General features: G+C 43.4%; 2 protein-coding genes and 1 long non-coding RNA gene across 4 annotated transcripts; 2 read left to right on the top strand and 1 right to left on the bottom strand.

The window, feature by feature from the left end:
* The first annotated feature begins 758 nt into the window (after positions 1-758).
* LOC148403797 (uncharacterized) lies at positions 759-5,563 on the top strand. The gene is made up of 2 exons (XR_015858609.1): positions 759-974; positions 1,077-5,563. It is a non-coding gene; the product is annotated as an uncharacterized LOC148403797 (long non-coding RNA).
* A 3,825-nt stretch (positions 5,564-9,388) lies between these two features.
* ubl3b (ubiquitin-like 3b) lies at positions 9,389-14,765 on the bottom strand. 2 transcript variants are annotated; one of them, XM_088369790.1, is made up of 6 exons: positions 14,598-14,765; positions 14,206-14,319; positions 11,882-11,990; positions 11,276-11,362; positions 11,105-11,182; positions 9,389-10,734 (listed from the first exon to the last, which is right to left on the bottom strand). In XM_088369790.1, exons 2-6 carry the CDS (start codon positions 14,230-14,232, stop codon positions 10,682-10,684), a joined length of 354 nt encoding a protein of 117 aa, XP_088225916.1. In that variant the 5' UTR covers positions 14,233-14,319; positions 14,598-14,765; the 3' UTR covers positions 9,389-10,681. The 2 variants fall into 2 exon arrangements, with proteins under 2 accessions (XP_088225916.1, XP_088225906.1); XM_088369780.1 differs by having other exon boundaries at positions 14,614-14,765.
* A 1,053-nt stretch (positions 14,766-15,818) lies between these two features.
* foxo4 (forkhead box O4) lies at positions 15,819-23,263 on the top strand. Its single transcript, XM_088369760.1, has 4 exons — positions 15,819-16,395; positions 16,958-17,550; positions 17,968-19,400; positions 20,155-23,263. Exons 2-3 carry the CDS (start codon positions 17,098-17,100, stop codon positions 19,387-19,389), a joined length of 1,875 nt encoding a protein of 624 aa, XP_088225886.1. The 5' UTR covers positions 15,819-16,395; positions 16,958-17,097; the 3' UTR covers positions 19,390-19,400; positions 20,155-23,263.
* Positions 23,264-23,556: the final 293 nt, after the last annotated feature.

Here is a 23,556-nt window from a genome sequence, read left to right as displayed (position 1 = left end):
CTTGAAGACAAAGCATTCAAAATATGCAACGACCACCATGAAGGAAGATGTAAAAAAAATCTTGGCCTAGTGGATAGCACGTCAGCCTCACAGGCAAGAGGTTGTGGCTTCGAGTCAAATGTCAAACAATCTGTAATTAGACCTCAAAAGTAAATTCTGCCAGAAATGTGAGAAACATCGACACTAACAAGCTTTATATTCCAGTAAAAACTGTTTTTTTTCCACAGAGTTGGACAACTTTGGCAAACTAGTTGAACAAAAGCCATGTGCAAAACTCAATGCTAATAGACTCGTAGCTTTCTTATCAAGAATATTTTAAAAAAGCTTAATCGACAGGATTGTTACAATTCAGGCAAAACTGTGCACTCGTTGACATCTGCGTTCGACGAGTAAACTGCTAAATGTCAACTCAGACCATTTTATGTCACCACCAATAACTACTTTCCCTCACTAGAAACCTTCCTTGGAGTTCCATGAGCATTTATTTGATAGCTACACTAGTTGATAGCGAATAAGCTTGAATTGATCAAAATTGGCAGTAGGAGTCCCGGAAAAAAACATGAATAAAACTTACACTGGATATGGAATAAAAGCTCGTACAGCCATACATAGAGTTCTTGTTGAAAGCTTTGTGTGTGTGTGTGTGTGTGTGTGTGTGTGTGTGTGTGTGTGTGTGTGTGTGCACGTTGAAGGCTTGTCAGCCGATAAAGAGTGGCCCGAGCCAACTCACTGGCCCTTGTTCACCCACAACAAACACTGCAAGGACACACGGAGCAAAGGTTTGGACTCGGGCCACGCCACCATTACGACACGTCCGCTGGTATTATGTCCAGCGCACAAACATTCGGGACGGTGGCCGGGACACAAAAGGACGAAAAGTTCAAGCGAAAACACAAAACATCGTTTATATTCATTTAGGGGAGGTCAGATTTATGTGGTGATGTGTTACGATTGTATCAGAGACATCAGTGTTGGTACGTTTGTTTGAATTGTTTTAACTTTTTATGTGGCAAATCATGGCTCATTGTGGGGCAACCGCTCAAAACGATATCTATTCACTTGAGTTCATTTGGCAGCAAAATGCGGAAACACGCCGACTGAACACGAGAACGAGCGGGCGAGATATAAGCGGGGCAGTGCTGGACTCCTCCTGACCTTTCTTGTTGCTGCTCTCAGCGCTCGAGCTGCTCATGCGAGGTGAGAGGCCCAACGAGAGACGCACACACACACACACACACACACACGGATGTACTGTTCTTCTCCTAATACTGTTGCTTAATCCACTTCTCAATTTTCACATTGCAACCATAGAAGCAATCAATACCGTACAAAAACGCGAATTGATTGTTTTTACGCTTGATATATCACAATAAAATGATTGAAATGCATTCTACTCAGCCAGTTATAAAATATAAGGAAGGGTACTTTTTGCTACAGATGTGTTTAGCTAGCTAAAGTTGGCTGCTCTGACGAACCAATCAGAGGAGAAAAAATTGCTCATGTAAATGATGTATCGAACAGGCCCGTGAGCTGCAGTTGCACAAAATTAGCATTTGGAACAAATGAGCTCCCGGTCTACCTTAGTATCGAGCCTGAGTACTTTTGCCACCTTCAGGCAGAAAGAGGAATGGGCTTAGACTAGGTCACCGTGTGGTGTCACTGAGCAATAATCACACAACGTGAACACGCGCCTTCATTCCACCAGCAAGATTTTTCCCACTTTAATGATGTCAGCAGGCGTCGGAGTGAGAACATGTAGAAAACACCTGAATGTCACTCCATGTGCAGAATGATCATCATCATCCGTCCTCGTGCAGTGGTTCACATCAGAGGTGGAAGGAAGTCACATCTAAGTCATAAGGAAATCAAATTTCCCAATTGAAATCAATGTTTGCAACAAATTACGAGACTTAATGTGTCTATAATTGATGAAACAAATATTATGAGTCACGGCTAGGCCACGACAATGGATTTAATGAGTTGGTTTGTTAGCAGGCAACTTCATGGAGAGGTGAGCATGAGAGAGCTTGGACTGTACCATTTCCATTGGAGCAGTTGGAATACATTCCTCATTTGATTGTAGATTAGAGCCAAATGTAATGGTTTCTTACTGCAAGACAAGCAACAAACATAAAGCAGCTGCTTATGGCAAAGCCTTGTTGAAGATGATCTTATTGTGCACTCACACTAACAAGACAAGTACACAACGTCCTTTGCTCAACCCCACGCAAACACTTTTCATGAGATTCAAGGAAAAAAAAAAATTCTGGGCTGCATTTTGTCACATTTTGCATTCACTCGTGCCGTTTAATCACTTTCGCATGTGTCCTTTGCTTTTTTTTGTTCCCATATGAATACAATTCGTCTCCAGACTAACATTCCTTACAACCTTTTTATTGTTACACAAAGTCATACTTGTCTGGAACTGTGTGTTTTGCTTTATTTCCACTCAATTTCCATAAATCAATAAAATCAGTAGCTTAGATGGTCACAAACTTTTATTTCTAATAGGTACTTTTAATATTTTTTTGACAGTAAGAGACTGTCACAGGTTGATCATTAACACATAATGTGGGAAAAGCCCCAAAATTACTTGCTGAATAATTTTGTGAAAATTTAATGGAAAGGGGGTTATTAAAAAGCGTTTGAAAAAAAATTGTAGAAACATCTTCATGTGTGAGGTCATAAATTGTGTGTTGAGTCGCAGGTGGCAGCTTTACAACTTGTCAATGTCAATGTTTTTATTGCCGGTTATGTCAACTTTGAACTTTGCGGCTCAATTTGAGCTTTGACATTTCTCCTTGTAAAAAGATACTATGTTATTCAACTTTTTCCCTGGCAAACATAAATGATCCTCCATTCTTTGAACAGTAAACCATGGCTATATGAGTTTTAGGGGTGCAACGATACACGACAGAATATTCAACCGTTCGGTCCCCTTTATATGGAATAATAAATGCTAATGCACGGTGAGATTTTGGTACTTGTTATTTACTCGGATTCTGTTTGTGGTCATGTTTAGTCTCTGTTGTGCTTGGACCAGCACTGTTGTAACTTTCCGTGCATGTGTATATGTCAAACTTTCACTTATCGTGGGTGGGTCTGAAAATTAACCATCTGTTTTAGCCTTTGCAATGTGCTGTCTTTGGATTAAAAACCCACGACGGAGCAGTGATAGTATGACTAAATCTTGTTATATAATCCAAAATTCCCATTATTAGCGTCATTGAACAACAACTTGTCTTTGCACTTGTGAGATTTGGTTCCAAAATGAGAAAATGTCTGCGATGATGTCACATGACTTATCTCCCACTAGGCGTTTGTTCAACAGTAACCAATAAGCATCGGAACAGATGTTACTGACAAAAACAAGCTTACAGAGGACTGGTGTTATGTCAATATACAAAGCACGGTAGATTATGAAAATGATATTGAAATTACAACAAGCTCTCTTGGAATAAAGCAAAGTGCACTTTTACCACCTCTGCTACAATGATAAACTATTTGAATGAATGTTGAGCATTTTGATTTCCTGGAAAGTGTTCATTTGAGATGTAAGGTTCCACTGGCATTGGCCAAAACTTTGAGAATCGCCCATAACGATACATTTTCCATCACAGGTCTACATCATGACAGTTGCGTGAGTGTGTGTTCACAGCTGCTTTTCATATCTGCCAGATAACAGAATGTTCAGAAGCAGAGAAGAAGAAAACCATAAATCTTAATCCTGTGAAGAATTCCTTTCTTTTCCATCCTAAATCAAACACTGCCCGATTATCATTCTTCGCCGGGCTTTGACCAAACACAAAAATGTGTCTCGCTTAGCTAGATTTATGTTTTTAAATACACTTTTCTAACTCCCAAGGATTCGTTTGTTGAATATTTGACCAATACAACCATATGAAAATGATCAAAAGGATTATTTTATCATTCTTCAGTTGTATAACCACAGTCACAGCACCAATCGCTTACTGTAGAATAAATCATAGGTAGAATAATTGAATAAAAATAAATACTAAATATTCTTTAAATTGTATTTCTTTTGTAAATGAAAGTGACAGTTTTTATCGCTCGCTGCTGATTAGTCGTTCGCGAAGATTCACGAGTGAGTGACAGACAGCATTGCTGCTATACCAGCCAACGCACGTTATGCCGACATTGATGTTTTAATTTTGTATCTGTTGGGTTATAGTTGATGGTGTTATTATTCCGAATGTGTTTGAATAAAAGGTTGATTAAAAAAATTCGTTATGCTGACATTTGTTATTTTAGGGGACACAAACTCATATAACAACGTAAAACACATATATATTGTCGTATAAAGCAGTTAACCAAATGTCTGATTTTTATGTTTTGATTGGCGAATATAAATACAAGGGTTAGGGTCAGTAAACAAATCGTTCTTTTTTCAGTTCATATGACTTTGACCAGTAGGTGTCAGTAATGCGCTTGAAGCTGGTGCCACCACGCCGTAAATCAAAACAAAGAAGAAAATGACGTAACTTCCCGTTCACGAACGAGTCGTGAATTGCTTTTCCCGTTCACCAACTGAACGGAACTGTGAGTGAACGAGTAAGTAAGTGAGTGATTTGCATTTCCAGTTCATCGCGTGAACGGATTAGTGAAGGAACAAATTCTGACTTTCCCGTTCGCGAACGAGTTAATGGTTGAACTCCCTTCCTTCCCGTGCAACAACGGATCAGTCAGTGAACGTGTTGCGTCTCCCTCCTGGCGTGAACTATGCAAGCCAGAATGTAGCTTTACGATTTGCCAAGGAAAGAAAGAACCACTCACTGAAACACCACTTCTTTTATGCACGTTTTCTCCAAGCTAACAGCTAACTTTATTGCATGAAGGGAGGCGCCGTTATGCAACAACGGGGAGATTATGCTTCTCTATGGGTAATCTTGATTTTGTAACACTTGTAGTAGTTTTTAAGTAACGTGTGTGCATATATACGCCTAAATATTGTTATCCAATATATCTACTGAAATTTCGCATTAGATTGCTGGTTTGAAATTTACTTTTAATATTAGTATTATTTTCAAATAAACATTTATGTTAAAACTTGTCTGGTGTTTTATTCCTTGTTTTTATATTCGCCAATTAAAACAAAAATCAGACATTTGGTTAACTGCTTTATATGACAATATGTGTTTTACGTTGTTATATGAGTTGATGTCCCCCAAAATAACAAATGGCGGTGTACCTAGTGCCAAAAGTCCCAATGATCGTGAGCAGCAGGGGGGGGCCCCATTTCAACCCCTTACACTGAGTGCCAAGCAGGGAAGAAATGGGTATCATTGTTATAGTCACTGGTATGACTCGGCAGGGGTTTGAACCCACAACCTCCCAATCTCAGGGCGGACACTCTCCTCTTAGGCCACTGAGCTGGTAAACATTTGTATCGTAGTATAACACTTATAGTCGTTTTTAAATAACGTGTATACCTTTATACGCCTAAATATTGTTATCCAATATATCTACTGCAATTTCACATTATATTGCTGGTTTGGAATTTGCTTTTAATATTATTTTTAATAAACATTTATGTTAAAACTTGTCTGGCGTCTTATTCCTTGTTTTTATATTCGCCAATTAAAACATAAAAATCAGACATTTGGTTAACGGCTTTATATGACAATATGTGTAGGTACACTACACGAGGTTAAAAAAAAAGAGAATAAATAAATAAAGGGGTTAGGGTGAGAGCTAGGGTTAGGGTTAGAGCTTGGGTTAGGGTTAGGGCTAGTGTTAGGGTCAGAGCTAGGAATGGGGTTAGGGTTAGAGCTAGGGTTAGAGCTAGCAATGGGGTTAGGGTTAGCACTTGGGTTAGAGCTACGGTTAGGGTTATAGCTAGGGTTAGGGGTTATGGTTAGAGCTAGGTCTAACCCTAACACTAACCCTAACCCTACCTCTAACTCTAACCCTAACCTTAGCTCTAACCCTAGCCCTACCTTAATCCTAACCCTAGCTCTAACCCTAACCTCCAACCCTAACCCTAGCACTAACCCTAGCTCTAACCCTAGCTCTAACCCTAATCCTAACCCTACCCCTAACTTTAACCCTAGCCCTAACCCTATCTCTAACCCTAACCCCTAACCCTAGCTCTAACCCTAACCCCTAGCTCTAACCCAAGCTCTAACCCTAACCCTAGCTCAAACCCTAACCCTAGGGTTAGGGCTAGGAATGGGGTTGGGTTAGAGCTACGGTTAGGGTTAGAGCTAGGGTTAGGGGTTATGGTTAGAGCTAGGTCTAACCCTAACACTAACCCTAACTCTAACCCTAACCTTAGCTCTAACCCTAGCCCTAACCCTAGCCCTACCTTAATCCTAACCCTAGCTCTAACCCTAACCTCCAACCCTAGCTCTAACCCTAGCTCTAACCCTAGCTCTAACCCTAATCCTAACCCTACCCCTAACTTTAACCCTAGCTCTAACCCTATCTCTAACCCCTAACCCTAGCTCTAACCCTAACCCCTAGCTCTAACCCTAACCCCTAGCTCTAACCCAAGCTCTAACCCTAACCCTAGCTCAAACCCTAACCCTAGGGTTAGGGCTAGGAATGGGGTTAGGGTTAGCGCTTGGGTTAGAGCTACGGTTAGGGTTAGAGCTAGGGTTAGGGGTTATGGTTAGAGCTAGGTCTAACCCTAACCCTAACCCTAACTCTAACCTTAGCTCTAACCCTGGCTCTAACCCTAACCTCCAACCCTAACCCTAGCTCTAACCCTAATCCTAACCCTACCCCTAACTTTAACCCTAGCTCTAACCCTAACCCTATCTCTAACCCTAACACCTAACTTTAACCCTAACCCTAACTCTAACCCCTAACCCTAGCTCTAACCCTAACCCTAGCTCTAACCCTAACCCCTAACCCTAGCTCTAACCCTAACCCCTATCTCTAACCCTAACCCCTAGCTCTAACCCAAGCGCTAACCCTAACCCTAGCTCAAACCCTAACCCTAGCCCTAGCCATAGCTCTAACCCTAACCCCTAGCTCTAACCCAAGATCTAACCCTAACCCTAGCTCAAACCCTAACCCTAGCTCTAACCCTAACCCACACTCTAACCCTAACCCTAGCTTCAACCCTAGCTCTAACCCTCACCCTAGCTCAAACCCTAACCCTAGCTCTAACCCTAGCTCTAACCCTATCTCTAACCCTAGCTCAAACCCTAACCCTAGCTCTAACCCTAGGTCTAACCCCAGCTCTAACCCTAGTACTAACCCTAACTCTAACCGTAGCTTTAACCCAAACCCTACCTCTAACCCTAACGCCTAACCCTAACACTAACCCTACCTCTAACCCTAGCTCAAACCCTAACCTTACCTCTAACCCTAAACCTAGCTCTAACCCTAACCCTAGCTCTAACCCTAACCCTTAGCTCAAACCCTAACCCTAACCGTAGCTCTAACCCTAACCTTAGGTCTAACCCTAGCTCTAACCCTAGCTCTAACCCTAACCCTAGCTCAAACCCTAACCCTAGCTCAAACCCTAACCCTAGCTCTAACCCTAATCCTAACCCTACCCCTAACTTTAACCCTAGCTCTAACCCTAACCCTATCTCTAACCCTAACCCCTAACTTTAACCCTAACCCTAACTCTAACCCAACCCTAGCTCTAACCCTAGCTCTAACCCTACGAGATAATTTTTTTTTAAAACAAAATACAAAAATAAAGGTTAATAGCACATCTCATTTATTCTCAGACCTGGGATCGAACCAAGTTTTTACCGAGCAAGAGCCCGCGTCATTATCCAGTCGGCGATTTCGACCTGGTAGCTGATGGTCGTCTGCACTGATTTGTACTAATGATGTGCATTCTAGAGTCCCTCGTTAAGTGCACCTGCGTGAAAAGTTTTTGGTCATTTTCACGTTCTACAGGAGCTAAAACTTTTCACGCAGGTGCACTTAACGAGGGAATCACACGGACACTCCATTAGGTACACCACCATTTTCAAGTGTACCTAATAACAGGCCACTTTATTCGGTAAATATCATTGCTCGTTCATGTCTGTTCTTGGTGTTGGATTTTGTTGAATAAATTTCCCTCGCTCACATTGCATGGAATATATATGGTTTTATGGAGCAGCTCACAAGCAAATAGTTATAACGGTTATATGCGGCAGCACACGAGCAACTGTGTTGCAAATTTTTCTACGGCAAAATATTTTAGGTCTCATTGGGATTTGAACCCAGGTCACTGGGGTAAGAGTCCGGAGCACTCACCACTACACTATTGAAACGTCATTCACGTTGGGTGAAATTTATAATGGTTATCTGAGGCAGCACACGCTTAACTGTTGCAAATTTTTCTAGGTTAAAATGTTTTAAGTCTCATTGTGATTTGAACCCAAATCGCTCGAGTGAGAGAACAGTGAGCTAACCACTACACTATGGAAACTTCGCTCACATTGCATAGATGTTCATGGAGCAGCTCACAAGCAAATCAGTGGTCCCCAACCTTTTTTGCACCACGGACCAGTTACGTGTCAGAAATATTTTTTAAACGACTCTTATTTCTTTGCGTTACGGATTCAAATCCCGTTGATGACTTTTCCATTTTTTTATTTTAGTGTTTGCTATTTTTTTGCAGCCAGTCAGAAATGCAAACGAGACGTTTCGTTCAGTGTTTTTATTGAGAATTTGAACAGTTTTGGAATCAGGGACGTTCCAAGTCGCTGTGACGAATCTGCAGTCGCGAAACACAAAACTGCGCAACTCGCCTTACAATAACAGTCGTAACTCGAGACGGGGAGGAATTTAACATGGGAGCAACTTGACGTTTCTTTTTTCATCGGTTCAGTGCAGTGTTCAAATGGGGGGGGGGGGGGGGGGGGGTGTAAAACAGCTAAAAATGGTTTGAGCGTACAAAATTAAGTGTGAGACTTTGAATGATGACGTGCTGAAGTGCAATGTGCTGCTTTCTCCGTCGTCTGCATGACGGAGAACCACTGCCCCCTTGAGGACTATAAGAAAGTTACATCCATCCAGTTCAATGAAACTAATGTATGTTTTGGGAATGTGAACAAAAGTTTTTTTTGCTGTTAAATGTCTCCTTTTAAATGGTGTGTGAGGAAAACGCTGGCAATAATGTCTCGATTCGCCTCAATATAATTTCAAAAATTAGTATGACTGCTGCAGCCGTTTTGAACCTATTAATCGTGTAATTTACGTGCATCACACTGTACAAAGTCTGTGCATATTAATGAACGTTTACGTGTAACTGCTACATTACAGCTGTCGTCACTTGACAGGTTGATGTAACATCAAATACAATAAAATAAGTTTGCTGACTATGGAACCAAATTTGTATCGTTTTGTTTTATTCCACGTCTTCCTACAAATGACACAAAACTGAAGGTTCTGACACCAAATGAAACCATTTGCAGCAGGTGTGAGAGGAATTTATTTAAGACAGAATTCATTATCATTATTAATATTCACACTTCTATACAATATGCCATTAAATCCAGAGGTCATTATAATACTTAGAACACCAAAAGTCAACCATTTCAAAGACAGCCTATTAAAGTACATCGTGTATAAAACAGATGACGTGAGGAGAGCTAGCTATTAGGCAGCCGTTCAAGCTTTTCTCCAGAGTAAAAAGTGGGGGAGCACTTGCGCTATTCAAGATTGATCACTTTATCATACAAGCGCCGAGACAGCCCACTTTGCATGTTAGTTTGCACATGGATTCTTACGGACTAAAGTTCATAGCAGTGACACAGATGAGACAAAAAGATCACAACGCAAAGCACACTCGAAAAGGAATAAAAGCTCAACGTTTTCCCACCTGTAAGCAAAGCTTGTCGCCGCTCCCTTGGCGACGAGCTTTTTCGTTTCTTTTTTTTTTAATGTGTTTATCAAGCACCGATCATACACGCGCGCACGCACACTCGCACACAAATACCTATACACGAGATAAAAATCGATATATTTAAATTTCAATATTAATGATATTACTGGATTCCACAATAAAAGGCAAACGAGAAGTAGAGACAGCATTCAAAGAAACAGGAGGGCAAATCCACAACCAACAAGACGCCCTCCCCTCCAAATAAATTTCGCCTTCATCTTCAACTGGACTGGCCTGCTGTGACCTTGACCACAGCGTGTTCCCTTTTAAAGCCGACACTTTCCCTTTCTTAAAAGTCTACACCCCCCCAAACCCCTACATGCGCCCTATTCCCGCTGGTCTGAACAGCACAGATGCCACCGGTGCTGAGGCAGAAACGTGGGATGAAGAAGATGGCACAAGTTCCGTTTGCTCCTCTGAAGGAGATAAAATAACATCCGTGGAGAAGAAGAAGGAGGATGAAGAACAGCACACACTTGCCATTAAACTGGTTAAGTGCATTAAGGGGTTAACAGCGTTCAGTCAGAGCCAAGTATCCGTCCACGGAATCTATTCAGGTGTGTGTGTTTGTGTGTGTGTGTCCAGCAGTTCAGTGAGGGCACAAATGTTGAAGATATGTTGAAATGTTTGGACTTAAGTGTTTTGCGTGGATAAGTTGGCACAAAAAAAACCCCGAAAACAAGCCGTTGACAGGACGAAACAAAAACATCAACTAGATTTCCAGTGAATTTAGTCAACCGCTGACGGGCGACCGGCAAGAGGACGACGTGTGTGTGTGATATATATGCATTTATATGAGGGTGTAGGGGAAGGGTGGTTTCCTTACAAGAGGAGACAGCAATTGCTCTCTGTGGTTTTTTCTCTGTTTCTTTGACCTAAAAAGAAAGCAGAGACAACAAGAAGTAAGATTGGGGATGATGATAACAATTCAGGAATGGCGACGTTGTGTTGCGCGAGCTGCCATTTTCCCCATAGCCAATCAAAGAAATGCTGCAAACTGCAATTACGAAATCTTTTGTGTGTTTTGATTTTCAGCTCTAGTTTACATTTCCTCAAGTCATTTGCTTAACGGCGTCTCTGGTGTGATGAGATCAAGTTGAAGCCAGGATAAGCGGACCCGGGAGGGTGCAAATAAGGAAATGAGAGCATCGGCGAGAAGGTGCTTGACGACAGTGTGTAGCCTGGCAATTAAGCCCAGCGTGGAGTCATGCAGGCGTAGCGCACTGCTCTACTTTATGCGCTCACCATGAGAGTTGGGCTCCGGAAGCGTCTCCCTGGCAACCAGGTGCATGACGGTGGTCCGGCCCGGGGGCAACTTCAGCGCTGAAAGAGACACATGTTGATTTTGTAATCTTTCAGCGAATGATAAGAAAGCGACACATTTCTTTTCATTTGAGTTCAAGGAGCGGCTCGGACCTCCGAGGGTGACGTTGCCATGAAGGAAGCGTCCCTGGAAGATAAGGCGCAGGATGCTGGGGCTGCTCACCCGCTCCTCCTCCCATCCTGGTTGGCAAACACAAGCAAAGAGAAAGTCAACTCGTCAGCTAAAGTCTGGTCACCTAGCTCAAATATTCGGAATAATATTGGACGCATTGTAAACCACATAAATACAGTTTAAAAAAAAAAAAAACGGTTCACTTAAGTGCTGGTCGGACATTTGTTTTTTTTAAGCAGCTGCTTTGATTGCCCAACTGATGTACTGTTGCTCTTTGGCCACCAAGACCGCTTGCCCGCTTCATCGATTTATGAAATTAGGAATGTTGTTAAGCATTGTTGTCAATCCGTGCCAGCAGCAGTTCTGGCACAGCCAGCCCAAATTGGCTGCCTTCATTTAGTTTTTCGCCAACAGAAAGTAGTACAAAAGTTACTAAAACACTCAAGAGTGACCTTTAGACAAGGTCAAATTAAGTTCACCGGTCATGGTTGATTGACTTGACTTTCAAACTTCGGCGCAGGTTAGCGGCAGTCATTCCCTTTTGTGCCGCACTCTTTACAAACCCGTCGAGTGCAAACGCTGCTCACCCGTGGGCCAGTTTTCAAATACGTGCTTGGCAATGTCCGTGGCCGAGTCGTTTGGCGAGAAGGTGAAGTCCTGCGTTTTCCCGCTGACCAGGATGAGGCGGAGGTTCACCTGAGGCAACAAAACATCATCACATCATTCCCGGCCGGGAGTGCATCCCTCGTGGAATCCGCCTTCCACATCTAACCTGGGCCGGCACGAGGAGACTCGTGGTGGGGGCCACGAGGAGACGGGCATTCCCGTTGGCCAGACGCCGGCGGAGACGAGGGGCGGGGCCGTAAGAGCGGCCTGCTCCCATGCGTCAGTCTGTCTGTCTAATGCGCTAACCGCAGGTGTCCCAGACAGCTCTGGGCCATGTTATTAAATTTGCATGGCCTGAAGAAGGGGAAGGGGTGGGGAGTGACCACGAAGCAACATGCTGGAACAAAGAACTAAAAATAGCACGGGGACTGCTGCTTCAAAAATCTTTTAAACTATGCAGCGGGAATTCCAAAAGACTCCAGGGTCATATCAATGAGAGGAACACAGTGGATTCGGCAATTAGAACATCTGCTTCAGGGTTCAAATCTTGGCCAGTTTTCTTTTCATTTCCTCAAAGTGAAGTTCTGTGATTTGGAGAGGAGGCAATGTGTAAGCTAATCATATCATTTTTAGCCCATTTGTATCGGATGAAACTGCTCCTAAATTTGACAGGTCACATGACCAATCAACCACGCTTAATCCGACTTTTCCGTTTGTTGTGCGGAAACAATGTGAAAAGCATCCCATTGTGTCAAATTCCTCGCGCTTTGCGACAAAGAGGCGAAGTGAGATGAACAAAGGGAATTACCACGAGGTGTGACGTCAAGCCGGGGCAATCCCGCTCTCTGATCTGTATACTAATACGACAGCCCCCTTGCCCGCCCCCCTCCTTCTGAACCCAATAACCTTACAGTGGGGTTACATACCCATGTCATTTCAACAAGCTTCCCGTCCCTCTCAACCCCCACCCTCCCCAGCCAAACGAAAACAACCGCCAATCTGTCCCCGTTTCCCGTGGCAACACGGTTCATCGCTACTGTCCTTGAGATTCTCCAATCCAAAGGCCCGCAATATCAAATCCTTCAAACGCTGTTAGAAATGACCCTTTTATTTATCTTGATAATGCGGGGCTCTCAAAGGCTTAGCCGTCTTGATAGCCTTACATTTTCCCAAAAAACAACAAAAACACCAGCAACCCTGCTAATGCTTCAGGGAACACATACTAACATTCACCTCAATTTAGTTCAGTACCTTGAGCACCGTTTAAAAAAAAAAAGAAAAAGAAAAAATCCCGGCACAGAATGACCTTCATGAGAAGATCAAAATAAATGAATTGTTTTTTTTCTCTATTACCCACACATTACAAATTAAAGCACACTAATAACAAAAAAATATTTTTTGAACGTATATTTTTTTGTTGTTGTTTCCCACCTCTGCTATAATGGCGGACTACATGCTGGGAGAGAAAAACCTGTCAAATGACACACGCTATCATTTTCATTGATATCCGTGCGTGTTGCCGATCAGGGCACAGGGGTCACGGCGGGCATGGATTTAGCGTATGCCAGGCTACAATCAATGGGGTGTCCCATCCTTAAAAGGAAAGTAGGGCAATGTTTTAACTGAGATTAGACAGATGGCGCTCACGGGGGCAGCAATCACTGTCTCGGCTAAGTGTTTACGGACACTGGTTAATCCGTTACCCCGGACCCACGTCCACCCACCCACCGAACAACACAAGTCAAAAACCGAGTCAAACTGACAAGATAATCATGGAAGAGCACGACTATAACGCCAAAAATGTGGCAAATATGAATATTTGTCACAGGAAAGTGCTCAACCTGTATCACACTGAGTGTCAAATGTTTCAATCATCATCAATCAGTCTGATTTTCAGAGGGTGATGTGGGCATGAGTAGAGATACGCACATAAACATGGATGAGGATCAATCCCATATTTTGAACGTCGGCACTGCACTTGTAAATGTCTTTTCTTCCTCGCTATCTAAGAAAAACCATGAAACCTGACAAGATCAGGAGTGCTGTCTCAATTGTGTCAGAAAAGTGGACATTGAATATATTGGTGGAAATAAAATTCATAGTTTGTAATGCAAATTCAGAATCAGATGGCAGATAAATACCCTAATTTGCCTCGGTGAAATGACAGAATGGTTTGTTTACTTGTGAAGCCATTTGAGAGCGCTTCGACTTTTTTCACCGTGTGACGTCATGATGATAATAAAATATGCGAAGCGTTGGACACAAGGCAAGCGCGATTTATAAGTCATTGCAGAGGCTGACTGACCATGTCAAGGTCCCGGTGAGTGCTCATGGCTCAGCGAAGAGACAAGGCAGTGTAGCCGGAGCAGAGTGGAGGCAGGACGGGTATGCTTCAGCTGCAGCAGACGGGGCCAGAGCCCTGAAACAAACAGCACAACGACATTTTAACAAGCTTCCTCAACGGCGACAGCCGCTTGGCGTCTATTGTGTGATCGACGGCTTCGTAATATCATGCACTTGCTCTACCCACATTTGACAAATATACGTCAGGGTGTCAGACCAAATCGAGCCCATCGAACTCCGGGGATGGAAGGAGGGGGGTTCAGCTAATGGTAGCATTAGCTTACGCCAAACCTGCCGCCGCTGGCTATTAGGAAGCTAAATGGCTAAGTGCACAAATCCACGGCGTCCATTTACCTGACGTCGAGCTCACCTGCATTTGACGACGGCGGTCAAAATGCGCATTCAGCAGCGTGGAAGAATCATCGAGTGACGCTTTTCTGACGGGGCGAATTATCGAGTGCAGATGGAGAAGGCTGAATGTGGAGCTTGTCGGCTAATGGTCGGCAAGACGCCGGATGTCAGCTGATTGTAAACACACAAAACAGCCGCAAGGCACACTGGGAAATGACGTTCATACACGACGATTGGTCATTCATAATCTAAAATGACATAAAATTACTCATAAATATAAATTATATATATATATATTAATATATATGTATATTATATATTATAATATCATATATAATAATACATTCTATTTATAAGGCGCCTTTCATGCATAAAACATAAACATAAAATGGCATGCACAATTAAAAGAAACCCCAAAACGTTAAAAAAGAGATATAAGTACATACATACATATAAGCGCAAGTGCGCTCTTTGCATCTCATCCTACTGCGCAAAAAATATTTGCGAAACGCTCGCACAGATTCCCAGTTTAATAAGTCATCCAGCAACCTATGAAAGCAATACGTATCTGTTTTCTTAATCCAGTCAATAGCGAAAGATGAGTAACAAAACTACACAAAATGTACAGCACGCTACTTTGTATGTTTGAGTATAAGCAGGAAATTGTGTTAATCATCACACATGGGCTCAGTGAGAAAGAAAACACGAACTAAAATTAACTTTACGTTTTGAATTTAATGGGCCATCATGATGTTGCTTTGGCATACACATGTTATTACAATGCTTCCTGTTTATCTGTTTTGAAATTGGTAATTAGAATAATAAAACAGAAGAGAACACATTGTTACCAGCCAGGTCAAACAATAACCGACATGGAGCACACTTTGGCCTCTCACCTACAATCTGACAAAATATACAAGTTAGTAGTTGGTAATGGCTTCAGTATCTTAATTATTATCTATTTCACAGAATACTGAAGTAATTATTTGAAGGCGTGCTTTTACCCTTTACTCTTATCTTGATTGGTTTTACTCTAAAGTAAAAGTACTCTTATGTACTTTAGTACAATTTTTGGGTACAGACCTCTGGTTAATACCTAATTGGCCCGCGAGGACTGCATGTACCTGGAACTTGGGACGGTTACGTAAGACGCTATAAAAGGTTCAAGTTTTTGTTTACGCCCGCGTTTCCCAGCGGAATGACTACCTTTCCCAGAATGCACGTGTGCGCATGCGCAGTCCGTTTGACTTGACAGTGGTAAACAGACGTCAGAAGGGAGTCTTCGCCTCGAGTCAAAACAAAACAAACGCAAACAAACTATTCAAGACACCCGAGGGGAGCACCTTTTGTCCACCGGGACGACCACAACAACCAGATGAGTCGTCACTGCCTCCAAACGGCAACTTTGAACGAGTTCTAGGCGGCTTTCGGCGGACTTTTCGGCGCGTTCCAAACTCCGGAGTAGCAGCAGCTTAAGCGGCTAACGTGACCGGGGGGCTACCCGGGCTTGTTTTCCCCAAAAGTTGGGAGCCTCACCCCCGGGGGACTCAACGCCACAGCCTAAAGGGATTGCCTTTTCGGCCACTTGTTGGGAGTCTAGACATAGACATCGTGGGGGAGAAGCCCGGCGCGACGTGCTCCGGGGCCTCGGCGGCGGAGTCGGAGGCGTTTTGTAACCGCCTCTCTGGCATCGTGTGCGGCGCCACGAGTGGACAAACATGGCAGATGGCGACATGTGGCGGATTGTGCACATCTAAAAACACTGCACTTTAGATGGGATTCTTGTAATCGCGTACAGTTTGTAAGTAAACTCATCTCCCCCTTTTTCCTTCCACCCAAAATTAATGACGACCATTTTATACATTTTTTTTACACCACGAGTAAATACATTGGTGACGTGATTGTTATTTAATTTTGGCTCTGGCTGGACTGTCAGTGTAGTAGTAGTACGAGTCGTTTTCTGGAAAGTTTTTATTTTAATAAATAGGAACACATTTTTTAAGTAATTTGTAATACTACTTAGAATCCGTCAAGGTCAAATTGAAGTGGCAACATTTCACATTATTTACAAACTCATCCATTTACTGTTTAACTCCCTACTGCGAAAAGTAGTGCTACTAGATACAAAGTACTTTTCATTTTTTCCGCACGTTTCCTTTTTTTAGTAGATTGTTCATCTACAAGGGAAAATTACTATTGTAATTTCAAACAAAGGCGCTCCCGTTCCCTCCTTCTATATAAATCAGAAGGTTTATGATAGTTAGTATTAAGGAGATTATTTGGGTTCCCTAATCTCCAATCTGAGGATTAACTGGAGCTATTGGTGTGCCCAGATTATTACGTCTTTTTTTTTTTTTTTTTAGGCCCACAGTGTTTACTCCCAGTGTATTGTTATTGTTGTTGTCCTTCCTGGGATAAAAACATTTGGAGGCTCGAAAGTAGTTCCGGTGTTTTGGAGTGGAGCGGAAGTAGCCAAGTGGTGGAGGTGAACGAGAGGATCACCATGGAGGAGTTGCCGGCGCCGCCCATTGACCCGGATTTTGAGCCGCAGAGCCGGCCCCGCTCGTGCACGTGGCCGCTGCCCCGGCCAGACATCTCGGCCGTAAAGCAGGAAGCCCCCGATGGCACAGAGTCCGCTGCCGGCACGCCGCCCGCCGATGATGACAAGCCAGATCCACGGCAGGCGATGGCGGCGTCCGAACCGGAGAAGGCGGCGGCCGCCGCCGCCATGGCTGCAACAGCAACGACTGACCCCAACGTGAGTGGCGTGACGCCCCGCAAGGGTTCGTCCAGGCGCAACGCGTGGGGCAACCAGAGCTACGCCGACCTGATCAGCCAAGCCATCGAGAACTCGCCCGACAAAAGGCTGACGCTGGCGCAGATCTACGAATGGATGGTCAAGACGGTGCCTTACTTTCGAGACAAGGGCGACAGCAACAGCTCGGCCGGGTGGAAGGTCAGTCCCTCGTTGGGCACTGTTGTCATAACACCACTTTGCTAGAAAATAACAGAGCTGCTCAACTGCTGGGTTGAGGCCAGCTTCTCCAAAGGTGCTTCTGTTTTCGGAGCAATATGTTATTACCCAAGTCACAATTTATTTATTTTTAGGCTGATGTCATATAATCAATTATTTTTCCAAAGAATTGCCCCTTTCACTGTTTTTCTTTTCAGGGCAAACTGTTAAGTCATGTTCTCACGCCATCTAGTGGTATCTGTGTGCTAGAGTGTTGAGGAGCTTCAGTTTGACAAAATCTATAGGCAATTAGATCTTAGTCTATGTTGATAATTACATTGATAAAATGTAAATCTAGATTTGTACCTTTTTGACAGCAGAGAACAGTTACTTACTTGAAAAAAAATTTTTTTCTCGTAGAATTCCATCCGCCACAATTTGTCGCTGCACAACAAGTTCCTGAGGGTCCACAACGAATCGACGGGCAAGAGCTCCTGGTGGATGCTCAACCCAGAAGGGGGCAAAACTGGCAAAGCCCCCCGCCGCCGCGCCGCTTCCATGGACAACAGCAGCAAGCTGCTGAAGAGCCGCATGCGTGCCAAGCAGACCAAGAAGCAGGTTGTCGCAGGGGCCGGCGCCGGCGGAGCGCTGCAGGGCGACGGCGCGTCAGCGACTGCTGGGGCCGGTGCCGATAGCCCTAACTCGTCCCAGCAGTTCTCCAAGTGGGGCGTGAGCAGCAGCAGCCCGTCGTCACGCGGCAGCCTGGACGACGCCGACATGTGGACCTCCTTCCGTCCGCGCACCAGCTCCAACGCCAGCACCCTGAGCGGGCGGCTGTCACCCATCGCGCCGGGCCAGGAGGAAGAAGACAATCTTCCCGAGGATGGGCTCTTGGGCCGCTACGGTTCTAGCGCATTGACGCCCACCTTGGCCGAGACCCTGATGGAGGAGCTGGACCTGATTGACGGGCTGACCCTCATGAGTGGCCAGCAGGGTGGCGCCAGTCCCAGCACGGCCCCGGCAGCACCACCAACTCCGCTGCCGTCGGCAGCCACCCTGCTGCCTCGCAGCTCCTCCTCCTTCCCCTCCTTTCATCACCTGCAGGCGCCGCAGACATCCCCCCAGGCGGCGGTGGGACCCGCCGGCAAGGACGCCACCCCTAGCTTTGGAAACTCCCTCTTCAACTCCTCTCACGGCACCCCCCACTATGGTACCCACGTGCCCTCCAGCCTGGAGGCGTTGCTCACCTCCGACTCCCCTCCTCCAACCGACGTCCTCATGGCACAGGTGGACACCCTGGTGCCTGCCTCGACGGGCCTCATGAGCTTGGGCTCTCCGGTGGTGGGCATCAGACCCAAACCCACCCAGCTGCTGCTGGGGAAAGGCCTGGAAGCGAACGCAGTCGGGCCTCGAAGCCTGCAGGCGCCCATGCAGCAGCACCACCTGCACCACCAGCACCACCAGCACCAGCAGCAGCAGCAGCACCAGCAGCACCACGCTCCCCTCAGCCTGGGCATGATTCTCTCCGGTATGTCCCAGGACCCGCTGCAGATGCCCGGCCTGAAGGTGCAGCATGCCACCACACAGCACACCGTCCTCCCGGGTGTGGGCCCATTTGGGGCGCCGCCTTGCTTCCAGGCGGCACCAGAGCGGCTGCCCACCGACCTGGATGTGGACATGTTCACCGAGAATCTGGACTGTGATGTGGATTACATCATCAACAGTGACCTCATGGATGGAGACGGTATCGACTTCAACTTTGACCCAGTCCTGCCCCCTGGGCAGGGCTATGCAGGGCCTGCCACCACTCAGGGCTCTGCCCACCATTGGGTGCCCAGCTAAAGGCTTGCCAAGTAGGTTCACTGTTGTTTTCTTGCTGCCCTTAGTGTGCTCTAGGATCAAATGGTCTCCATAGCAAGAAGTAAACGCCAATATTTGTTGTATTCTGGCTCCTTATTTATATGTTGGTGCTCCGTTTTTTTCCTCTCCTTAGTGTCCACTTGGATAAAAGCCTTTTCTTTCAACCTTTATTTTCTTTCTGCCCTTTTTCTCCTCGGGTTAAACTTGTCCTGTAACCGACAAGTTTTTTGGGTGCTCCACCATCTTGCTGTCCTTAGTCTCCATTTGGGTCATTGCTACAGCATTTTGTTTTCTTTCTGTCTGTCTGCTCGTAGATATTATTTGTTTCCTATTTGAGAAGTTATCGCCAGTATTTTTGTTCATTGTTGGTGCTTCACGAGCTTGCTGCCATTAGGCCTTGTTAGTGCTTGGATAAAAAAAAAAAAAAAAAAGTCTCTATCAAGACGTAAATACTCTACCTGTGTTTTTAATTACCCCTTTTTTTGCCTTGTTCCTCTGCTTGTTAAGGTGTTTTACTGCTCAGTTTTCTTTCGGCTCCTCGTCTCCTCTTGGATAAATCTCACCCCTTTCCTGAGAATGAAAAAGAAATATTTAAAAGTATAAAAATGGAGCCATTGATGGTTAACATTACTTCAAAAAGTCACATTCCCATACCGACTTGCCAGAAAACACAAATGTCAAAGCTAACGCTGACAATTTCATCCTTCTGTCGCTCATTTTTTTTTTTCTCATGTTGTTTCTCACCAGGAGTAGAGAAGCCACCTTTCCACCCTCCTGACGTGGCCAACCCCAAAAAGGACAAAATGTCCCGCCACATAGTCACGCGGACCGGCTTCTTGTCTCGACACGTGCCAACGCAACCACCGACTATGCATACAATTTTTAGCTCCGCCTCCCCATCTTCCTCAATTTTGGCGTTTTTCATAACCTGGCTGCGGCCATTTTCAAGACTTCCTCAATTCTGCCTGCGAGTTGTCAAGATGTTTCGCGCAAGCATCTTACAGGCAGACACGGTACCCCGAAGCTTCAGTACCTCATTGGCTTCCATATGGTGACCTTGAGTGTGCGTGTTGTGGTGAAGAATTGGCCAGTTTTCCCTGGAAGCACCTGCAGATCGGTACAAAACGAGGACGCCGATGATCATTGCTAAAACAAGACGATACATAACTTTTTTTTTTTTTGCTGATTCAACACTAATTGCTCTTTGGGCAATGTCATTTTTTTTCTTTGTTTTTGTTTTAACTCCATGCGGTGTGTAAAGTAGTTGAGTAGGGTACACACATAGCGATAATCAGGACGCATTTCTACCCCCCCTTTACAATCAAAGTCTGCAAAGTCCCGACTAACAGACTTCTCAAAAGCGGCTGACTTTTGATGTGAAAAGAATTCATGTTTAAACAGCACGGGGTGTGTTAAGACTTCTTAACTGCTTGGAAAACCATCAGGATTGGCGATTAGAATAAAACTGGACGACAGCCGATAGCTGGGTGGACCCATACGATAATTGTTTTTCTTCTCTGATCTAATTAGACAATCGTAAATGTTAAACGTAATCAATATTTACAATGGCAAATCCTCGTGTGGTCATCTTTTCGTTTGGGCCTTATGGATTTCTTTATCGACTTGGCCTCTGTTTCCCGCAGGTCACACTTAGTACTGCGGTAGACATTTGCTCTGAAGGGAGGAGACTGGCAATTGTTGGAAGAATCTTTTTTTCCCCTGGCCGAATGGGGGCTCGATGATAAAAAAAAAATTAGTATGTGTGTACCCCGCTTTAGACATGATTTATATTAGGGGTGAAAAAAGAGGAAAGAATGCAATGTGCAGTTGAACTAATAAAATGAAGTTATTTGTTTTGACTTTTTTTAGGGCATTTGATGTTAAATTGCCATTGGATTTGGCTTCTTATCAAATGTTGCTACCTAATTTTTGATTTTGTTGTAAATTCTGTTTTTCGATTAGCACTTATGTACAACCAGTACCATACATCCCAACTATTGTTTTTGGTTTGAAACATTTCGACACGCGATGCACACGTTGCACATAAACAATGACACACTATGCAGATTTATCAAAAGAATTTGAAGGAAATTTTAAACAGCAGCAACAACAACAAAAACACGAAGGGTTTTGCTATTTTGTCATGTACCCTCACTAACTTGAAATATAAATATATATATATATTTGGTTATAGCTTTAATATACAACATAGATGGAGAATAATAAAGAGATGCTACTTGTATTTTTTTTTTTTACATTGGAGGATGCATTTTTCAGATTTGTAACAGCGATTTTTATACACTTATTTTTGTAAAAATGTATGTGCATGTAGATTTTTTGTGTATAACTCTTCCAAAAGAACACTAATATTTGCATTTGCATGGCATTTAGGGGGCACACTCAACCTGACCGTATCTCACTGTACAGATGCTTTTTTTTTTTCCCCCCTTTTTAGATATTTTTCTTGCTTTTAAACATTAGTCATCTCAAAATGAAACCATAAAAACAAAAAGACTCATACAACCATTACCTCTCAGGGTCGCTCGGAAGAAAACATGCACAATCATGTGACAAAAGCAAAAAACAAAAAAACATATTTATTTTTCTGTTGCGACTGGAAACTTGCTTTTAAGACCTCTGCATCTTTAAAAAAACAAAAACAACAAAAAAAACAAATCTGCTATGCATTTCAATTTTTTTTTTCGGGTTGGATTTTTTACTTACTGCCAAGATGAAACACTAGCATGATATTTCTATAACGTGTATGCAAATTGTTCTCATTTTTTGTGTATTTAATTTTCTGGTCATGTACAGTTTGTTCACCAGTCATTTCACACATTCAAAAACAATTTGTTTAAAAAAAAAAACCCAGTAAGTTGAAAAAAAAATGCACTCGATTTACTTTGAAGTGGTGCTACGAGTAAGTTTGGATGCATACTATCAGGGCCTTGTTGAAAGTTACCTTCAAGAATTAACAATAATGCTTTTATTCATTTCATCTTATTTTATTTTTAGTATCTCACTCTTTATTTACATGTTAGTCCCCAAGCTTCATCCCAATCATTTAATTAATTGATTTATGGAATGTTAAATATGAAACTGGACATGTGCGTATGTGTGTGAGACAAATTGCAGCATTCATTCCATATTCTTCACATTTACGAATAAGCTCTTTGCCTTTAAGACAATTCAGCGCACTAGTTGCAACTTTTGCAGCTAGTCACCAAGTTTAGCCTGACTAGAACTAATATTTGTCCGACAAGTTGTCTTATTAGTGAGAACAAATTATTACCCGACATTAGACATCAAGGATACGGAGTAAATGCTCAAAAAAAAAAAAGCTGAGCAATTATTGGATAACCTTGATAAAGAGGTTACTAGTTGATTGCAAACTAGTACACCAAAAGTGGAAAAAAAAAAACCATAAGAAGACAATCAGTACCACCACACCAGTGTGCTGAATTAGCACTAGTAAGGACAAAGAGTGTACTAGTAAATGGTGCTGAATCTGGAATGAATGCTCCCAGGGCTTTCCAGAAGTGTTCTGGTGTATTTTGCTTTGGTTTGGCCTCCATGCGAGGTCACTCCACTTGTACTTGATCTCCATTTGATATTTTTGTCCCTTTAAGCTACTAGTCCCCTTTGATGAGTTTCTTTTTAATGATCTGGATAAATTGCTCCCCAGTCGACACAGTATTTTAGAACTAAGCTTAACGAGGTGAGAGCAGAAAGCAGTTATGTTCATGATGAATTTATTGATTGATGGGTTGATTTTGATAAGTATGTTTGCCCTCCTTTGTCCTCTTAGAGACGCGACAAATAGAAACTTGACGAGTCAATAAACTGCTTTAACCCACTTTGCCTTCCTGCCTCCAATCCATTAAGTTGGATGTTTTTCATATAGTTTTAGGGGTGGGTGTGAGCTTTTTGATATAATTAGGATTTTCTTAATTTTTTTTTTTTTTTTAATGGGGTGTGGTGCATGTTTTAGGTTTTTTCATGCACATGAACATCTTTGATAAATAAATGGTGTCCATTTTTTGGGGAGCATGTATTAGTGCCTGTGATTGTTTTGGGCATGACAAGTTATTTTTAGCGTCTTCATCACCGCACTTCCTGTGGCTGCTCACTGACTAACAGGTGCGAAAA

The sequence above is a fragment of the Syngnathus floridae genome, chromosome 1 (genome assembly GCF_059516105.1).
Source record: "Syngnathus floridae isolate MCC-2025c chromosome 1, RoL_Sflo_1.0, whole genome shotgun sequence".
NCBI classification, from domain to species: Eukaryota; Metazoa; Chordata; class Actinopteri; order Syngnathiformes; family Syngnathidae; genus Syngnathus; species Syngnathus floridae.
This window is presented reverse-complemented; position numbering and strand designations above follow the sequence as displayed.